This window comes from Chanodichthys erythropterus, chromosome 17 (assembly GCF_024489055.1).
Source record: "Chanodichthys erythropterus isolate Z2021 chromosome 17, ASM2448905v1, whole genome shotgun sequence".
Lineage (NCBI taxonomy): Eukaryota > Metazoa > Chordata > Actinopteri > Cypriniformes > Xenocyprididae > Chanodichthys > Chanodichthys erythropterus.
The window spans coordinates 8,839,188-8,856,115 of record NC_090237.1 but is presented as its reverse complement, the minus strand read 5'-3'; the positions used below and the strand labels follow the sequence as shown (position 1 = coordinate 8,856,115).

Below are 16,928 nucleotides of genomic sequence, written 5' to 3'. Positions count from 1 at the left end.
TTTATTTTAAAATGCAAAGTACTGAAAATAATAATTTAAAAAAAATCTGTGAACACTTGCATTTTTTGCAAAACTGTAAGTGTGTCCCATCGGGTAATCAAAAGTTCTATACACACTTGCAGTCTTCACGCTTACTTAAACACTTACAGGAAACACGTAGACAAGTTGTCAAGTACAATGACTGCAAGTGTGCGTATTTGGACAGGACAAATCTGTTTATCATCATGACAATATTTAGTTTATTTTTGTTTATTTTCGTTACCGACCATTCACATTATCGTGCACATAGTGACCTCTCCTGGTCAGGGTTAGTATTAACATCATAATGTGAAAGCATTCTTTCCATGACCATGGCTGACTTTTCAAATCTTTTAAAATTGATCATCCGAGTATAAAACGGTCCTCCAGCAGGCCGTATTTAAAAACACTGTGGGCCGCCAGTTGCCCATCCCTGATCTATATAGACATTAAAATCACCAACAAAATCTTTATCTGTAAAACTTTATCTGGTGGAAGTAATTTTCACACAGCCAGGAACCTCAGAACGTCAAGTAGTGAATTAAGTCATAGCAAATTCTGAGATGTCATTGATGGCATTTTATTGAGGTTTGAAACAATATAAGACAAACATCTATATACATTGCATTCACAGTTGAGAATACAGCAAAAACAGTGCTTCGTTGAAGTCTGAAATACTATTAAGGACTTATTTTGAGGCATGTCGCTTGGGTTGGTTTGGTCCAATATATTTAATAGGAGTGTATTTAGGTTTTTCTATCACATCCAAGCCAAGGTAGTGCTGCAAGACTTCAGGAATCTGAACTGTCCCTTCCTAATAGAAAACAAACAGAGAAACAAAGAGGAGGGGAAAAAATTAAATTAATAATAAAAATGAACATCTGTTGAAAAAGTTAGTTTAGTTTCTACCTTGGTTTGGTGCGTCTCCAAAATGGCAATGATGGTACGAGGAATAGCACAAGCTGTAGCATTTACCTTAAATATTAAAAATAAAGTGTTATTGACTGCTACAGCTATTTTTGTGCTGAAGGAATGATTATGTTCTCTTAGTCATCTCCTATAATCATATTTTTCCTATTACAGCACAACAAATATATTTTTATAAATAGCCTCTTACCGTATGTGCTAACTTAAGGTTTCCGTCATTTCCCTCATAGAGAATATTAAGGCGCCGGCTCTGGTAGTCTGTGCAGTTTGAGGCACTGGAAATCTGATCAAGGACCAAGTAAGTTGATATTCAACAAAAGGATTCATAAAAAATTCATATACATAAAAAAACAAGTATGTAAAAGAAATTGTATTACTTTCGTTAATGGTTTTCTTTTTTTTAATGCATTAATCTAATGAATAATTACACTGACTCTTGTCTCTTCATTTTAATATATTGTTCCAACCTCTCCAAAGCTGCCACGTCCTGGCATCCATGCTTCAATGTCATACTTTCGGAAGGCAGGAGGCCCCAGTTCTTGAGTGGGCATATCCAAGACTCTGAGGGAAAGAATTGTCATTACCATTTTATTAGCAATTACCTATCTACGTGATTCATATGTTTTCTAATATTTAATCTTGGTGTGAAAACTACTGTTAGCTCAGTAACAGACTTGCATGTACACGCATTGGAATGAATAACGCAATGTGAGGTCTCTATTTTCTTTGCCTCTTTGATGTGATCAGCCTGTTTTTTTTCCATTAGCGCTGTTTTGAACTGACTGTTTGAATTAATTTGCCTACTAGATCATTGGATTGAAAACTTTCCCGGAGTTTAGCGGCTTATCTGATCGCAAACAGAGAAGTGAAATTGGGTTAAAGGGTTTGAATATAAATTTCCGCCTACCAGGGTTACAGGTGGCTGCGTCATTGCGTTAATGTTGCAATTTTGTGTGCTTGTAATTTATTTGTGTTATTCATGTTAAATTATTTAAACACGTTAAGGATTTTGAATTAATTGAATGGGTTAATGCGTTAACGTTGACGGCCGTTGATTTAAAGGTGCAGTGTGTAAATCTAGAGGTGAGGTTGTCAATTGCAATATAGAGAAGCTACGGTGGCCAACACAGGAAAAATATGTCACTGTCTGAGACAACAGACAGCTAGTCAATCAAACTCTCTCTGTAGAGCGGTTTTGTCCATTTAGGGATACTGTAGAAAATGTCAAGGCAAAATGGTGGCTTAACATGTAAGGGGATCCGCGTGTATGAGATAGAAATGGCTCATTCTAAAGTAATAAAAACATAACAGTAGGGTGACCATATGTGCCATTTTCCCAGGACACGTCCTGTCCAGGATTTGTAAATTGCCTAAAATGTGCCCCCTGAACGCGATTTCTAAACGGAGGTCTGTGCAAGCCACGGTTCTTATTGGCAGTATTCATGCAATGCATTAAAATGTTGTCGTATTTGCAATGCTTTGACCGTTCTCTGTAGATCCAGCCTTCTCGCAAGCCACGATTGGTCGATTATGTATAATGCACGCTATTGGTCAAATAATTTTTTAATCATTACCTTCCGCAAATATGAAACCAAAACCAAAACTACATTTTATGCAACTTAGAAATCCTGGACGTGTCCTGGGAAAATGGCACATATGGTCACCCTACATAACAGTTCATCACGTAAGGTCTTTATACACCACTGAAAACATTGTTATGTATATTTTGTATTGCATTTGTGTCAATGGATCCTCCTAAAATTTTAAAATAAATAATTTTAAGGTTTAAAAGCCATATCATTTTCAAAATAAAATGAATTTGTCACATTTCATAAATTAAAACATGAATGAACTATGCTTAGTCTTAGTGTGTGTAAACAATGGTTAGATTTTCAATATACCTGTAATGAAGCTTCAGGGAAGAGAAAATCTCTTTCTGTAACATGACAAATTCATCCAATAATTCAGAACTCTCCTTTCCCGTCTCATTCGAAGTCACACCGAACATTTCAATCTGCATGAATGTAAACAAAGTAAGCACCCTAAAGGTAACAACACATGCATGTTCATAGTACTGCAATTACATTGATCTCGACATCAAGGATCTTAACTTTTCTGCTTATCTTCAATTTTCCATGCTACCACTTCTGCTTTCTGATTACCTTGTTAAAATGGTGAACTCTGTAGAGCCCCCAGGTCTCTCTTCCTGTGTCTGTTTCTGCTCGATAGCATGTACTACTACAGACCGTCCTAGAACATAAAAGCAACAGTATACAAATACATATTACGAATAACACTTTATGTATGCATCAATTAAAGAATAACTTCATGTAGCATTAAGACAATCAATCAATAGGTCAATCAGGGACTTTTTATACCTGACAGGTAAATCCTTCAAATTTACAGCATGATCCATGAAATATCCTATTAAAATATAGGTCATAATCAATTCATTGTAAAGTATTCATGGATCTTTTTTTTTTTTTTTTTGCTAACCTTAAAATTTGTTGCCTACCGGTCTAGTACAATTTTATTAGTAGCAATACCTTAAAATACCAAGTCTGGAATTTTTAAGATTTTTTAATTTGTGCTCATCTATTAATAAGAATTTTTATTATTATCAGCATTTAAAACAAAAAAGTTTTTTTGTGTAAACAATAATGTATTTTTTTTTTAATGATTCTTTCATGAATAGAAAGTTCAATAAACAGCACAGAATTATTTCTGAAAGTAATGGATGCTGAATATTCAGCTTTGCCATCACAAAACTAAATTACATTTTAAAATAGATTCAAACAGAAAATTTAATTTTGTAATAATATTTCATATTACTGTTTTTACTGTATTTTTGTTCAAATAAATTTATTGATTAAAAATCTTAATTATTCCAGTCTTTTGATTCATAGTGTATGAATGTGACAAAAATGTATAATTTACAAAAATATTTATAATATACAGAAGAGGATTAGGGCCAAGCAATAATAAAAAATAAAACCATCTCGAGATTAAATTTGTTAAATTGAAAAAAAAAATCGTTAAATTTCGAGAAAAAAGTCGAAATAAAATGTAGAGAATAAAGTCATTAAATTACGAGAAAAATGTCATTAAATTTTGAGAAAAAAGTCGAGATAAAATGTTGAGAATAAAGTTTTTAAATTATGAGAATAAAATCATTAAATTACGAGAAAAAAAGTCATTAAATTATGTGAACAAATTCGTTAAATTATAAGAAAAATGTCATTAAATTTCGAGAAAAAAAGTTGAGATAAAATGTTGAGAAGTCATTAAATTATGAGAATAAAGTCATTAAATTACGAGAAAAATGTCATTCAATTTCGAGGAAAAAGTTTAGATAAAATGTTGAGAATAAAGTCATTAAATTACGAGAATTAAGTCATTAAATTACGAGAACAAATTTGTTAAATTATGAGAAAAATGACATTAAATTTTAAGAAAAAAGTTGTTAAATTTCGAGAAAAAAGTTTAGATAAAATGTTGAGAATAAAGTCATTAAATTATGAGAATAAAGTCGTACGAGAAAAAGTCGTTAAATTATCTCGTAATTTAACAACTTTTTTCTCATAATTTAATGAGTTTATTCTCAACATTTTATCTCGACTTTTTTCTCGTAATTTAACGAGTTTTTTCTCGAAATTTAACAATTGTAATCTCAAGATGGTTTTATTTTTTTATTTTTGCTTGGCCCTAATCCTCTTCCGTAATAATAAAACTTATAATTCACATTTTTAATAATCTTTGAAATATCATATATAATAAGATAGTTATCATATCACAGTTCATGCTTTTATCACCTGCCACTCCTACTTCCCCTGTTCCAGCAAGATTAAGGTCAGGAAAGCGTGAAGGGTCGAGAGAGTACACCTGCGATTTATGAGCATGAGGCTGCATCCCACAACCTTCCTGAACAACAGATGTAAAAACAGCACAATATCATGGAGATTCTTGGGAATTTTTTAAAGGATACTACAGTTGCGACTAAGTCCATTAATGCAAACTTTATATTTCCATTAAGAATCTTAATACACAGCTGCATCTGAAATATTCAGTGTAAATGATTTTAGATTATACTGCTAAACCAATTAGTCGTAGTAGTACATGATTATGAATAACCTGATCTAATTACGTTCATATGTTTATAGATGTGAAAGTTCTAAAAAATTAAAAAAAAAAAAAAACAGATCTCAGTACAATGTAATTAAAATGTTGTTACCTATACATTATACTGTATGTTAAGAACAAAGTGATACTCACAAAAACCACTGATTTTAATATGTCAGGAACAACCATGGGAATAAAGCCCTGTAAAATGTTAAAAATTCAAAACAGAGTATTAAGTGTATTCTACCTCCAAAAGAAACCAAAACATTGATGTTTGCATAGATCATAATGAATCCAATTTGAAACTTTTTAATAATAGGTTCATGGTCTATCAACATACCATTCATGGGTACAGACATTATTCCAAATAACAGAAATATACTAACCCGTTTCTGAAGAAGATCCATAGTAAAAGTTTGCAAGGCAAACTGAAGTCTGGCCCCTGCCCCTCTCAAGTAGTAAGATCTGTGCCCTGACACATGGGCAAGCCGTCTAAGAGGAAAGAGATACAAATGAAAAACCAAATAAAAATAATTAATTAAATAAAATATGACAGAGTGAAAACATCTAACCTTTGTCTGATGATGTCAAGACCCTCTCCAATTTCCAGGTGGCCTTTTGGTTTGAAATCAAATTCTATGGTGGACACATGACACTACAGTATATTACAATATTGTGCAACACTTCATAGCAATATTACAAGTCAGTCACACCACTTATTGATCAAAACTGCAAGCTTTGGTTAAGGAGCAAAAATCCAAGGAGCAAAAAAGTATTAAAAATATCAGTTCTTGCAACATAACACAATACAGTTCTGCTCATTTTAACCCTGGCAGAATATGCAAGATGTTGAGCAGTTTTTTTAAAGGGTGGGTTCTAATTGTATTTCATGCATTCTGACTTATTTACACTGTTAACCCTCTGGGGTACTTATTTTATGGGTCACCCAAAAATGACCCGGAGGGCGGGATTAAGATTTTAAAAAAATTTGAGTAAAATCAATGAAATATATTTTTGTTCAATAATATTTTTTCTTTTCTTTTTTTGGTGTTTTGAGATAATTTTATGATTTATAATTAATATTTATGCAATAATTATGACCAATTTTTTCCCATTGAATATAATAGAAAATGTATATATATTGTTTATAAATGTTTTTATTTTTATTTTTATTAAAGCTGTATTTCATTTTAGAGAGAAGCCTAGGCCTCATGAAAGCAATTTTTTTAATGAGATCGGTGCCATCTGGTGGACACATTGAGCATTTTTATCATGCAATAGCACATGTTTACCACTATAGTGGATTACAGCTCTCTGTAGAAAGGCTTGTGAATTCTAGTGATTTTTGCACATATTTGCCAATTTTTTTCAGGTTGTTGATTTTAATATATAATAACAGATTCTCAAAGACTATTTCTGTCAAGTTTTTTGTTTGTTTGGTTGGTTTAAAGAGTTTGGATTCTCATGCTAAACATGGCCAAAGTTTCAAAAAACGAGATGGGCGTATAATTATACAGTATAAAATGAGTATAAACGTATTTCTGTGCCAAAAATCTCTTCAGATTTCTCACAAACTTAAGACAGATTTTTTCGAGCATGGCCCTTTATTATGTAATATTAGTAGCGCGCACACATCGACCAGAGCAAGAGCACGCCCATCAACATGCTTCGTTTGGCTTTACAGAAGTTGTCAACAGCCCTGCACAGGACTTGCTCGAGAAAGATTTGTCACTTTGTTTTTAGACCACTTTCACACTGGCAGTTTAGTTCGAAACGGGGCATGGTTTGCGCTAATGTGAAAGCTGTCATGTGAACCCGGGTGTGCATCAGGGTACCGAGACTACCTGAAGGAGGTGGTCTGAGTTCGGTTGCACTCGAACTGTGAATATGAAAGCAACACAGACTCAGATGTGCACTTGTTCAGGAAGTAAAGTAACCTGCGCATGCGTTTTAGTCAATTATAATATATTTACTAAAATAAAACACATGTAAGAGATGACAGTGTTGATGATTTACCTTGGATTCGAGCAGGAGTGAGCCTGCAGTGTATTCGTGCTTGGTGTGTTTAAACACAGTTGTTTAGCTGACCATTGATAGCTTGCACACGATCGCAACACAAAAGCTGCGTGTGCTCGTCACTTTTTAGCTCTGCTCACACTGCACGCCTCCAGGTGCTCGGCTGTTTTTCGGAAAGACTCTGTACAGCGTATCTATCTTTTATAAATATGATAAAACTAAAGACTCTTTGGAGATATGAAGGATGCTATACTACTCTACTCTACTTGGTACTCAAGATTAACATGAGATTGGCAGAAACTGTTTGTTATGTACCCTTTAAAGAGGAAGAGTACAAAATGCATGTAGTTTTTATTTAGAACTGCCCTGATAAAGCTAGTTGACATGACAGGTATTTGCAAAAAATAAATCAAATACACCTTTCAAACACTGATCTCATTGCTAAAGAATTACTGTCTATTTTAAAGTCAAACCTCAAGGTCAGTGCAAGTCATGGGCGCTGCTTCAAATCAAACTTCACATCGTATTTTTGACCAAACTGATTTAAAGAGAGGGATAATATGGTTTGTTCAAATAAATTTACCTCGTCTCTGACCAACCAATTCAACCACTCTGGCCTGGCTCTCATCTCCGATGGGCTAGGAGAAAAGACACACGCAAATTTTTTTTTAAAAAATGCATTCCTGTCAAAGCTAGGTTAGGCAACGTTTTTCATAAACAATTTTTTTTTGTCTCTCTTCACGTTCTGAAAGCAATCAATAACAGAAGTGGTCTAAATATTAAAAAATGTATATATATATATCTTCTAAGGAATTCTCATGAAGTATTAAAACAATCCATGATGATGTTTTTGTGTACTGTTATTTGTTTAGGTGCGAATCTGATACTTGGATTTGGTTAATTGAACATTTAATAATAAATAGTTTCATAACTTAAAGGGATAGTTCACCCAAAAATGAAAATGATCCCATGATTTACTCACCCTAAAGCCATCATAGGTGTTTATGACTATCTTCTTTCAGACAAACACAATAGGAGATATATTTAAAAACATCCTGGCTCTTCCGGTAATCTGCCGGAAGCTTGTTATTTTAGTTTATAAAGATTTAAATATGGATATTTTTCTTACATAAACCAATCGCTTCACTTCAGAAGGCCTTTATTAACCCCCTGGAGCCATATGGATTATTTTTATGATGGATGGATGCATTTTCTTTTTTCATCGCAAAAATCAGGAGGCCCATTCACTATCATTATAAAGCTTGGACGATTTTAAATATATCTCTGATTGTGTTTGTCCGAAAGAATGTAGTCATATTCACCTCGTATGGCTTGAGGGTGAGTAAATCATGGGATAATTTTCATTTTTGGGTGAACCAACCTTTTAATAGCAGTTAATAGGAGTGGTTTAACATTTACACTATATTTATTCCTTGAAATAATACATAATATTTCCTTTTACACTGAAAATTAAGCATTTTCAACATTTTTTTTGTATTATGAAAGGTGAGTGGTCCCTTACCACACTTGGATGTGTTCTGTTGGGCAGTCTTAGAGCGCGGCAGTAATGCTCTTTCTCCAGCTCACTCTCTTGCAGATACAACTGACTAAGTTTCTCTCTGAGTGCTCGACCCTCTTCTCTAGCACTTTTGTACTCCACAAGCTGTCAAGTACAAAGCAGGGAAAGAGTATCATACAAAAATTCCTATGCATACTACATATTGCAAAGCAAGCAGAAAAAAAATCACAAAAATATAGTAGTTTTTATAAAGGATTAGTTTACTTTCAAATAAAATTTTCCTGATAATTTACTCACCCTCATGTCATCCAAAATGTTCATTTCTTTCTTTCTTCAGTCGAAAAGAAATTAAGGTTTTTGATTAGACTTGTGCCGATATTCGGTAATGCGATATTGTAATCGTCGGCACTTCAGAATACCGTAAATAATAATTTATTATCAATTATTAATTTTTTTATAAGGCAATTAAGAATACTTTACCCATCAATCGTATAAAATGCTCAACCCCGCTGTATTCTGCGTCAAAAAGACACGCGCTCAGATGTAAACAATCCCAACGTGCACGAGAAGCACATGGCGGAACCAGTGAAGGAGACGAGCTGAACGAAAGTGCGTGTTCACTCTCTGACAGCAGCATGCAGCTGTTACCACGGAAACCCTGCAAACAAAGTAACTGCTCTAGTGAAGTTTTTAAAATGCTTCAAACAGCCATTCATTTTTTTGTAATCTCAGTGTTGTTCATCACAGCACGAAATACTGAATACTTAAAAAAGACTTAAAAGGATATTTATTTTCAAACCTAAACATTTTTATATTTTAATCTGTACTACAACATGCCCTAATGATTAGAAATGTTCTGATTATTTGTTATTGTTCAGTAAAACTTTGAAAACATACAGCTTCATTAGTTAACATGTTAATTCATTATCACTAAACTGACAATACAAATACTTTTAAAGTATTAATTATTATTAATTAATGTTAATTTCTTAGTTACTATTTAATAACATTACTAAAATCAAAATAACTTATTTAATGGACCTGAGATAAAACTAACAATGATCAGTTGTGTTTCTAAACTAACATTAACAAAAAATAACACTTTCTGTAACAAATGTAGCTATTGTTCAATCTTAGTTAATGCATTAAATAAAGTGTTATCTGTTGTTCTTTATAGCCTATTTCTTTTGCATTTTAATCGGTTTGAAAATTTCAGTCAGAGTTGTTTTTGTTTTATTACAAAAAGAGTTCTTAAACCTGTTAAACTATGACAAAAAATGGTTTTGCAACTTGTTTTAATATCGTGATAATACCGTATACTGTGATAAAAGCTCCATCAATTAATCGCAACATGAAAATTTGATACTGTCACATGCCTATTTTTGATGAAAACATTCCAAGATTATTCTCCTTATAGTGGAGTTCAATGGACCCCAAATGGTTGAAGGTCCAAATTACAGTTTCAGTGCAGCTTCAAAGGGCTTTAAACAATACCAGACGAGGTCAGCGAAACGATCGGTCATTTTCCAAAAAAATGTACATGTATATGCTTTATAAACACAAATGATCACCTTCCATGTGTTTCCGCTAAAACTACACTTTCATATTCTTCAAAACGCTTACGCTGTATGTCCTACGCCTTCCCTATTCTACTTAGGGAACGAACACAGCGCCAGTTCCATTTTTTCCGTAAGTAGAATAGGGAAGGCGTAGGAAGTGCAGCGTAAGCTTTATGTCCTTAATTTCTTTTCGACTGATGAAAGAAAGACATGAACATCTTGGATGACATGGGGGTGAGTAAATTATCAGGAAAATTTTATTTGAAAGTGAACTAATACTTTAATTAAAAAGGCCATATGCGATATGTAAAATATGTATAAAAAAATTAAATAAAAAAAGCTGTAACTTACACTAGACAAAGTGGATTTGTCATGTTCATCCTGAAAGGGAAAAGAGTGGATCACTTTAATTACAAAAAAAATAGCCAGACTATCCTTCAGAAATTTACCATAACCAACAATATTTGGGTAAACTGTTCATTTAAAATAAGTATAAAGCAATGTGTATAAATTGATCCTTTAGCTTAAATTGTGCAATTTTAGATTAATAACATATCACACTGTCCAATGTAAAGTGCCCACACTTCATATTGAAACTCTAATTATGTAATTGTTTATGAACACTCACCACAAGAGCGCGGACTTTGCCACTGATCACATTCTTTCTCTTTTCCAAATCTGAAATTTCCTTTTGCACCTTCTGTAGTTTCTTCCAGACTGAGACCTAGACACACATTTATGTTTTCACATTAACTGTCTGGAAATCTCAGTTTAGGTAATGTCAGTGCAGCGGTACTGTTTTAATGACTGCTGTGTCTTACTATCACTCCGACATCAGCTGCCCGCAGATCTCCTTTCCGGTTCTCCACCTCGGCTGTCACCGCATCGGTCTCCTCGCACACACGCTGCATGTCCAGCTCGGGTTTGTGGCTGTACCCGTCCCGTACATGCTCATAGAGGCTGCTCCTGACCGGGCGAGAGGAGCAAGGTCGACAGGACCATCTAAATCCACTGCTGACATTTTGTCTCGAAGACGTAAGCAGGTAAAAAGAGCAAAGCCGTGTGACTGCCCTTACGGAGGACGCCATGATGAACGGGCTGACAGTTTAACTGTACGGAAGCCGAGAGGAGTCATTTCGTCCAAAGTCGATTGGAAAAGCGATGAGAGGGAGATTTTAGAATTAAAGAGTTAGTTCACCCAAAAATGAAATTTCTGTCATTAATTACTCACCCTCATGTCGTTCCACACCCGTAAGACCTTCATTCATCTTAAGAACACAAAAGATATTTTTGATGAAATCTGATGGCTTAGTGAGTGAGGCTTGCATTGACAGCAAGATCATTTCCTTTTTCAATGCCCAGAAAGCTACTAAAGACATATTTAAAACCGTTTATGTGACTACAGTGGTTCAACCTTAATTTTATGAAGTGACGAGAATACTTTTTGTGCACCAAAAAAACAAAATAACTACTTTATTCAACAATATCTAGTGATGGGTGATTTCAAAACACTGCTTCATGAAGATTTGAATTGTAACGAATCTTTTGTTTCGAATCAGGGATTTGGAGCGTGCATCAAACTGACAAAGTCACGCCCCCCAGTGGTGAAGCATTGAAATTTTTGGATTTTTGGAATCCACTGCCGCTTCAATATATATCTTTCTGTTAAATTATTTGAATGACTTCTTCAACTTATGTTAAAGCATTTATTTTCCTTTGCAAACAATAGAAAATAATTTTGAATACTGTCTGTACCTCTCACTGAGAGAAAAGAACATGTTATCAGTATGTTTTTGGGAAAGTTTCCTGCTCAGAGCAGAGCTCAGATCAACTTCAGCCTTGAAGAAGCTGTGAAACATGTATCTGTGTATGTGTGCTAAGTGTTATGTGCAGGTATTTTGTACTTGACAACTGACACTGTGCTTGAGACCAGCAGACACCATGTCATGACCCCAAAAAGACATCCAGTACCTAAATCCTGGGTCCCCTCGTCAGAATCGTGACGAATGGAGATATGCTTCTTACTATCTGTCCACGTGTGGAAAATTTCTAATCTTGTCTATTTTTCTTAGCCAATCAGAATCATTCAACCTGAAGTAATGACGTAGTTAGTTGACTCTGTTAGAGTGTAATTGTTATGGAAATGTGAATGTACGCAGAGCGGCCTACGAACTCCTTGTGAGACTTGAAGCTGGCTTCTGCTGATGAAACTGCAAACTATTCAACAAATTTTTCTTCAATTTATTAATTATTTTAAACTTTGACTCTGGGTCTATATTCAACATATCTGGTTTTCTAAACTGTTTATCCCCAACATAACAAAGCCTTGTTTACTGAAATCACGTGACTTTGGTGCTCCGAATCCCTGATTCGAAACAAACGATTCGTAAACTTCATGAAGCAGTGTTTTGAAATCGCCCATCACTAGATATTTTCATAAAGTCGTTATTTTGTTTTTTTTTTGGTGCACAAAAAGTATTCTCGTCACTTCATAATATTAAGGTTGAACCACTGTAGTCACATGAACTGTTTTAATTATGTCTGTAGTAGCTTTCTAGTCATTTGAAAGTGTTAATTATATTACTGGCAATGCAGGACTCACTGAGCCATTGTATTTGATCAAAAATATCTTAATTTGTGTTCCTTAATTACTCACCCTCATGTCGTCCCAAACCTGTAAGACCTTCATTCATCTACCGTGTGACTGCCCTTACGGAGGACTCCATGATGAACGGGCTGACAGTTTAACTGTACGGAAGCTGAGAGGAGTCATTTCGTCCAAAGTCGATTGGAAAAGCGATGACAGGAAGATTTTAGAATTAAAAGGTTAGTTCACCCAAAAATGAAATTTCTGTCATTTATTACTCACCCTCATGTCGTTTCACACCCGTAAGACCTTCGTTCATCTTCAGAACACAAATTAAGATATTTTTGATAAAATCCAATGGCTCAGAGAGGCCTGCATTGACAGCAACATAATTAACACTTTCAATGGCCAGAAAGCCACTAAAGACATTTTTAAAACAGTTCATGTGACTACAGTGATTCAATCTTAATGTTATGAAGTGATGAGAATAATTTTTGTGTGCCCACAAAAACTAAATAATGGCGTTTTAACAATATCTAGTGATGGCCGATTTCATAACATTGCTTCTTGAAGCTTCAGAGCTTTACGAATCGAATCAGTGGATCGGAGCGCCAAAGTCACATGTTTTCAGCAGTTTGGCGGTTTGATACGCAATCTGAATCATGATTTGACACAAAAGATTCCTAACACTCTGAAGCAGTGTTTTGAAATCGGCCATCGCTAGATATTGTTAAAAAGTTTGTTTTTTGGCGCACAAATGAACTGATTTAAATATGTTTTTTAGTACCTTAATGGATCCTGAGAGAAGAAATACCATTGCTGTCTATGCAGGCCTCACTGAGCCATCAGATTTCATCAAAAATATCTTAATTTGTGTTCTGAAGATAAACAAAGGTCTTACGGTGTGGAACGACATGAGGGTGAGTAATTAATGAATAATTTTTTTTATTTTTGGGTGAACTAACCCTTTAATGTTATGAAGCGACGAGAATACTTTTGTTCTCAAAAACAAAACAAAAATAATTACTTTATTTAACAAATTCGCCTCTCCCCGTCCCGTCAGTCTCCAATGCTATTTTCATTGTGGCGCTTCCAGGTTCTACATTCAAACGCCGGCTTAGTATTGGCCTACGCCTGTTCATGTGAGCAGCACACAAAAAAGTATTCTCTTCGATTCATATTAACATTAAGGTTGAATTGCTGTAGTCACGCTGACTATTTTAACAATGTTTTTACTACTTTTCTGGACCTAGAATGACAGTGATTTTGTTGCTTTCTATGGGGGATAAAAAACAAACTTTCATCAAAAATATCTTAATTTGTGTTCCGAAGATTAACAAAGGTCTTACGGGTGTGGAACGACATGAAGGTGAGCAATAAATGACAGAATTTTAATTTTTGGGTGAACTAACCCTTTAAGCCTCGTCTGTGAAACTGGGGGTGAAAAACATACAACTCTTGCTTTTTAATTTTAACATATTAGCATTAAAACAGTAGGATCAGGTGCATGCAAGAAAAGACAAAAAAAATAAAAAGTACTTAGATATACATTTTCCCAGAATAAGGATGTTATTAACCAGAAAGTCATCTTTGTTATTGCTCCTAACAAGTCCATAAACAACGTATTTTTGAGAAAAGACCCTAAGGTAAGGTAAAAGCCAGTCATTAACATCAAGCCATGTATCTGCATACATATAAGATGTCATAAAATTTACTGGTATCAATTCCAAATCTCTGTCATAAGAATACACCGTTTATTTTATTTTTATAAATGAATTCATTTCTCTTAAAACTCTTAAGAGACTCTTGATTCGCCCTGAAACGGAAGTAAATATCCACCACATCCGGCAAATTGGCCTATGAAAAAAGCGGAAGTTTAGTATGTTGTTCCGGCAAGTGACAGAATCCCTTGCTTCGCCTCCAATCATGGAGCAATGCTGGCAGCTGTGAGCATTAGTTGCAATAGACATTACTGATCCAACAATCATTCATTTCTCCCAGGACTGCAGTGCCTAGGCCAACCCGGATTACAGCCACGAATAACCTACATGGATCCGCGGTCGTCAAGGTGGATATATCAGGCGCGCGTGTGTATTTTTGAGCTGAAATGCTAAGGATGTGCAACACACCGTAATGAGCCGACCAATTTGCGCTGAAACTACCCAGGAAGGTCAAGGCGTTGTGAACGGGCCGAAGGGTGTCAGGCCGTCTGTACCATTGTGGCACCCTGATAGCCTTGATACACAAACTCGAACTCAAGACACCCCAAAAATTAAGAGGCTATCCGTTACCTAGAGCGGCACTGCTGGGGTCAACTCACTCTCTGATACAAATCTTTACCTCTCATGGTAATATTTGAGAAAATACACGTTTTTAATGGGCAAGAGTGTTTTATGCATGCTTTTGTATTATGTCAGTTTGCATTGCGATATTATTGTTTACTTATGGTGCGTGAAGAATCAGGTTATTTTGGCAGTCATATTACTAATATTCCCCAAACAGATTATCAACAGATAGATTTGGGAAATGTTTTGAAGATGAAAATCTTGGAAATAGCAGATAATTTTATAATTGGGTCATAAAAATTAATAAAATTATAAAAAGTTTTAAAATCTTGAGATCTATATATATAAAAGTATAATTAGTTGTGCCCAACTCCATTACCAATGTGCTATAAATGTAACCATGAATATTATACTGTCAGTATTAGAGCATCTGCAAGTCTTTAGGTAAACAATGTATTTTTACATTAACTCCCTGCCACAGATGAGTTCACTCAGACGTGGGGCGGGTACCTGGCGACCACAGCCGTGGCAGGATGCAGATAGAGGTGGTGGAGAACCTCTCTCGGATAGTGACTCGGAGGAAGAGGATTTTCCTGATGACTACTCAACTCCCTTGGGCGAATATGTAACTCAGGGTGAGATAGTGGTTTTGTTTAGATTGAATCCTGTTGTTATAGAATAATTTTTATTTATTTTTAAATTCATCATAGAACATCTTCCTGCTGTTTTATTGCTCTTTGTGTCCTAAATTATAGCACAACAACTGTATATGCATTGGTGTCCAGAAGATAGATAATCTTGGATTTTTGTTTCATTTGACCCCAAAAAAAGGTTTTAGGCTTGTGAAAGATTTACATAAAGCTGTAATGTAACATTTAAAGATGCAATATGTAAGAATTTTGCAGTAAAATATCCAAAAATCACTAGGCCAGTGTTATATATTTTGTTCACTTGAGTACTTAATGTTTGCAACTATTTGTAAATCGTGAGAAAATTGCAATTTTAACCAAGGCTCCGGGACGCGTGAGGAGTCGCCTGTCAATTGCGTCATACCCGCGTTACCCTCGGTTTCTGGTTTGTTTTATTTTGTAGAAACCATGGTAACACCAAAGACGCTTTAATATTTACATGTTTTAATAGTCAAGGGAACAACTGTTTTGTTATATTTATAGACAGAAAACTAATTGTTGTTATATAGCTCAACACGTTTAGTCTTACTGTTTAAATCTAATTTTCTTGATTTTTTTTTTTTTTTTTTTTTTTTTTTGCGAGTACCATGCTTTACCATGCCTCAGAGAAAAACACTAGTTTGTCAAGTAGCTAACATAGCATAATCAGATGCAGCTTTATTTTTAGTAACAGTAATACAACATTTTCTCCATCATACAATACATTTTAAAATTAAATGCATGCCATTTATCAACACAATCCATCCAGCATTTAATATGACATTCTTACTGCAGTGTGTAACAGTGTCTCACAGCAGCTGCCGAGCGAATGCACAGAGTAATGTTATAATATTTTCAACACGCTCAAATGTATCTAATATGATAAACAGAGCTGCGTTACCTCATACTCATGACCGGAAAAGCGGCCTCTAGCGGACAGAATATCATACATATTGCATCTTTTAAGAGTGCGCAGTGTGTACTACTACTTATTCAAATAAAATAAATTTGTGACGCAAAACAATGAAATAGTATAGTTTTCATCAAATGTCGCAATGTGAGAGCATTATGGGGACGATATGAATTTGTTTAATTTAGCCACCTTTTTTTATCTGCCTTGTTTTCCTCTTTGTCAACTCATTCAGGGTTAAAGCAGTTACTTGATGCTCAGCAGTTGTGTGATGTCACTCTTTTGGTGGAAGGAAAAAAGTTCATGTGTCACAGGTTGGT

General features: G+C 34.7%; 2 protein-coding genes across 3 annotated transcripts in view; one reads left to right on the top strand and one right to left on the bottom strand.

The window, feature by feature from the left end:
- Nucleotides 1-16,928, top strand: part of si:dkey-260j18.2 (uncharacterized protein LOC325231 homolog) — a 42,037-nt gene that overhangs the window by 19,912 nt on the left and 5,197 nt on the right. Inside the window, exons 1-3 of one of the 2 annotated variants that reach the window (XM_067365680.1) lie at nucleotides 14,604-15,093; nucleotides 15,512-15,665; nucleotides 16,844-16,922. In XM_067365680.1, the coding sequence (XP_067221781.1) occupies nucleotides 15,091-15,093; nucleotides 15,512-15,665; nucleotides 16,844-16,922 (236 nt within the window). In that variant the 5' untranslated portion in view covers nucleotides 14,604-15,090. Of the gene's footprint in view, nucleotides 1-14,603; nucleotides 15,094-15,511; nucleotides 15,666-16,843; nucleotides 16,923-16,928 lie in introns of those variants that run through there. The other variant, XM_067365681.1, reaches the window with a different exon arrangement.
- sars2 (seryl-tRNA synthetase 2, mitochondrial) lies at nucleotides 537-11,250 on the bottom strand. Its single transcript, XM_067365688.1, has 16 exons — nucleotides 10,980-11,250; nucleotides 10,787-10,882; nucleotides 10,510-10,539; nucleotides 8,603-8,743; nucleotides 7,664-7,718; nucleotides 5,637-5,700; nucleotides 5,451-5,556; nucleotides 5,218-5,265; nucleotides 4,758-4,866; nucleotides 3,324-3,369; nucleotides 3,108-3,195; nucleotides 2,847-2,959; nucleotides 1,413-1,506; nucleotides 1,136-1,228; nucleotides 928-993; nucleotides 537-832 (listed from the first exon to the last, which is right to left on the bottom strand). The coding sequence occupies exons 1-16, from the start codon at nucleotides 11,244-11,246 to the stop codon at nucleotides 707-709; spliced, it is 1,542 nt and encodes a 513-aa protein (XP_067221789.1). The 5' UTR covers nucleotides 11,247-11,250; the 3' UTR covers nucleotides 537-706.

Coding starts and splice junctions, on each gene's coding strand:
- sars2 (XM_067365688.1), bottom strand. CDS start 11,246: ATGGCGTCCTCCGTAAGGGCAGTCACACGGCTTTGCTCTTTTTACCTG. Junction 10,883..10,979: donor CAGCTGATGTCGGAGTGATA/GTAAGACACAGC, acceptor ATGTGTGTCTAG/GTCTCAGTCTGGAAGAAACT. Junction 8,744..10,509: donor ACAAATCCACTTTGTCTAGT/GTAAGTTACAGC, acceptor TGTACTTGACAG/CTTGTGGAGTACAAAAGTGC.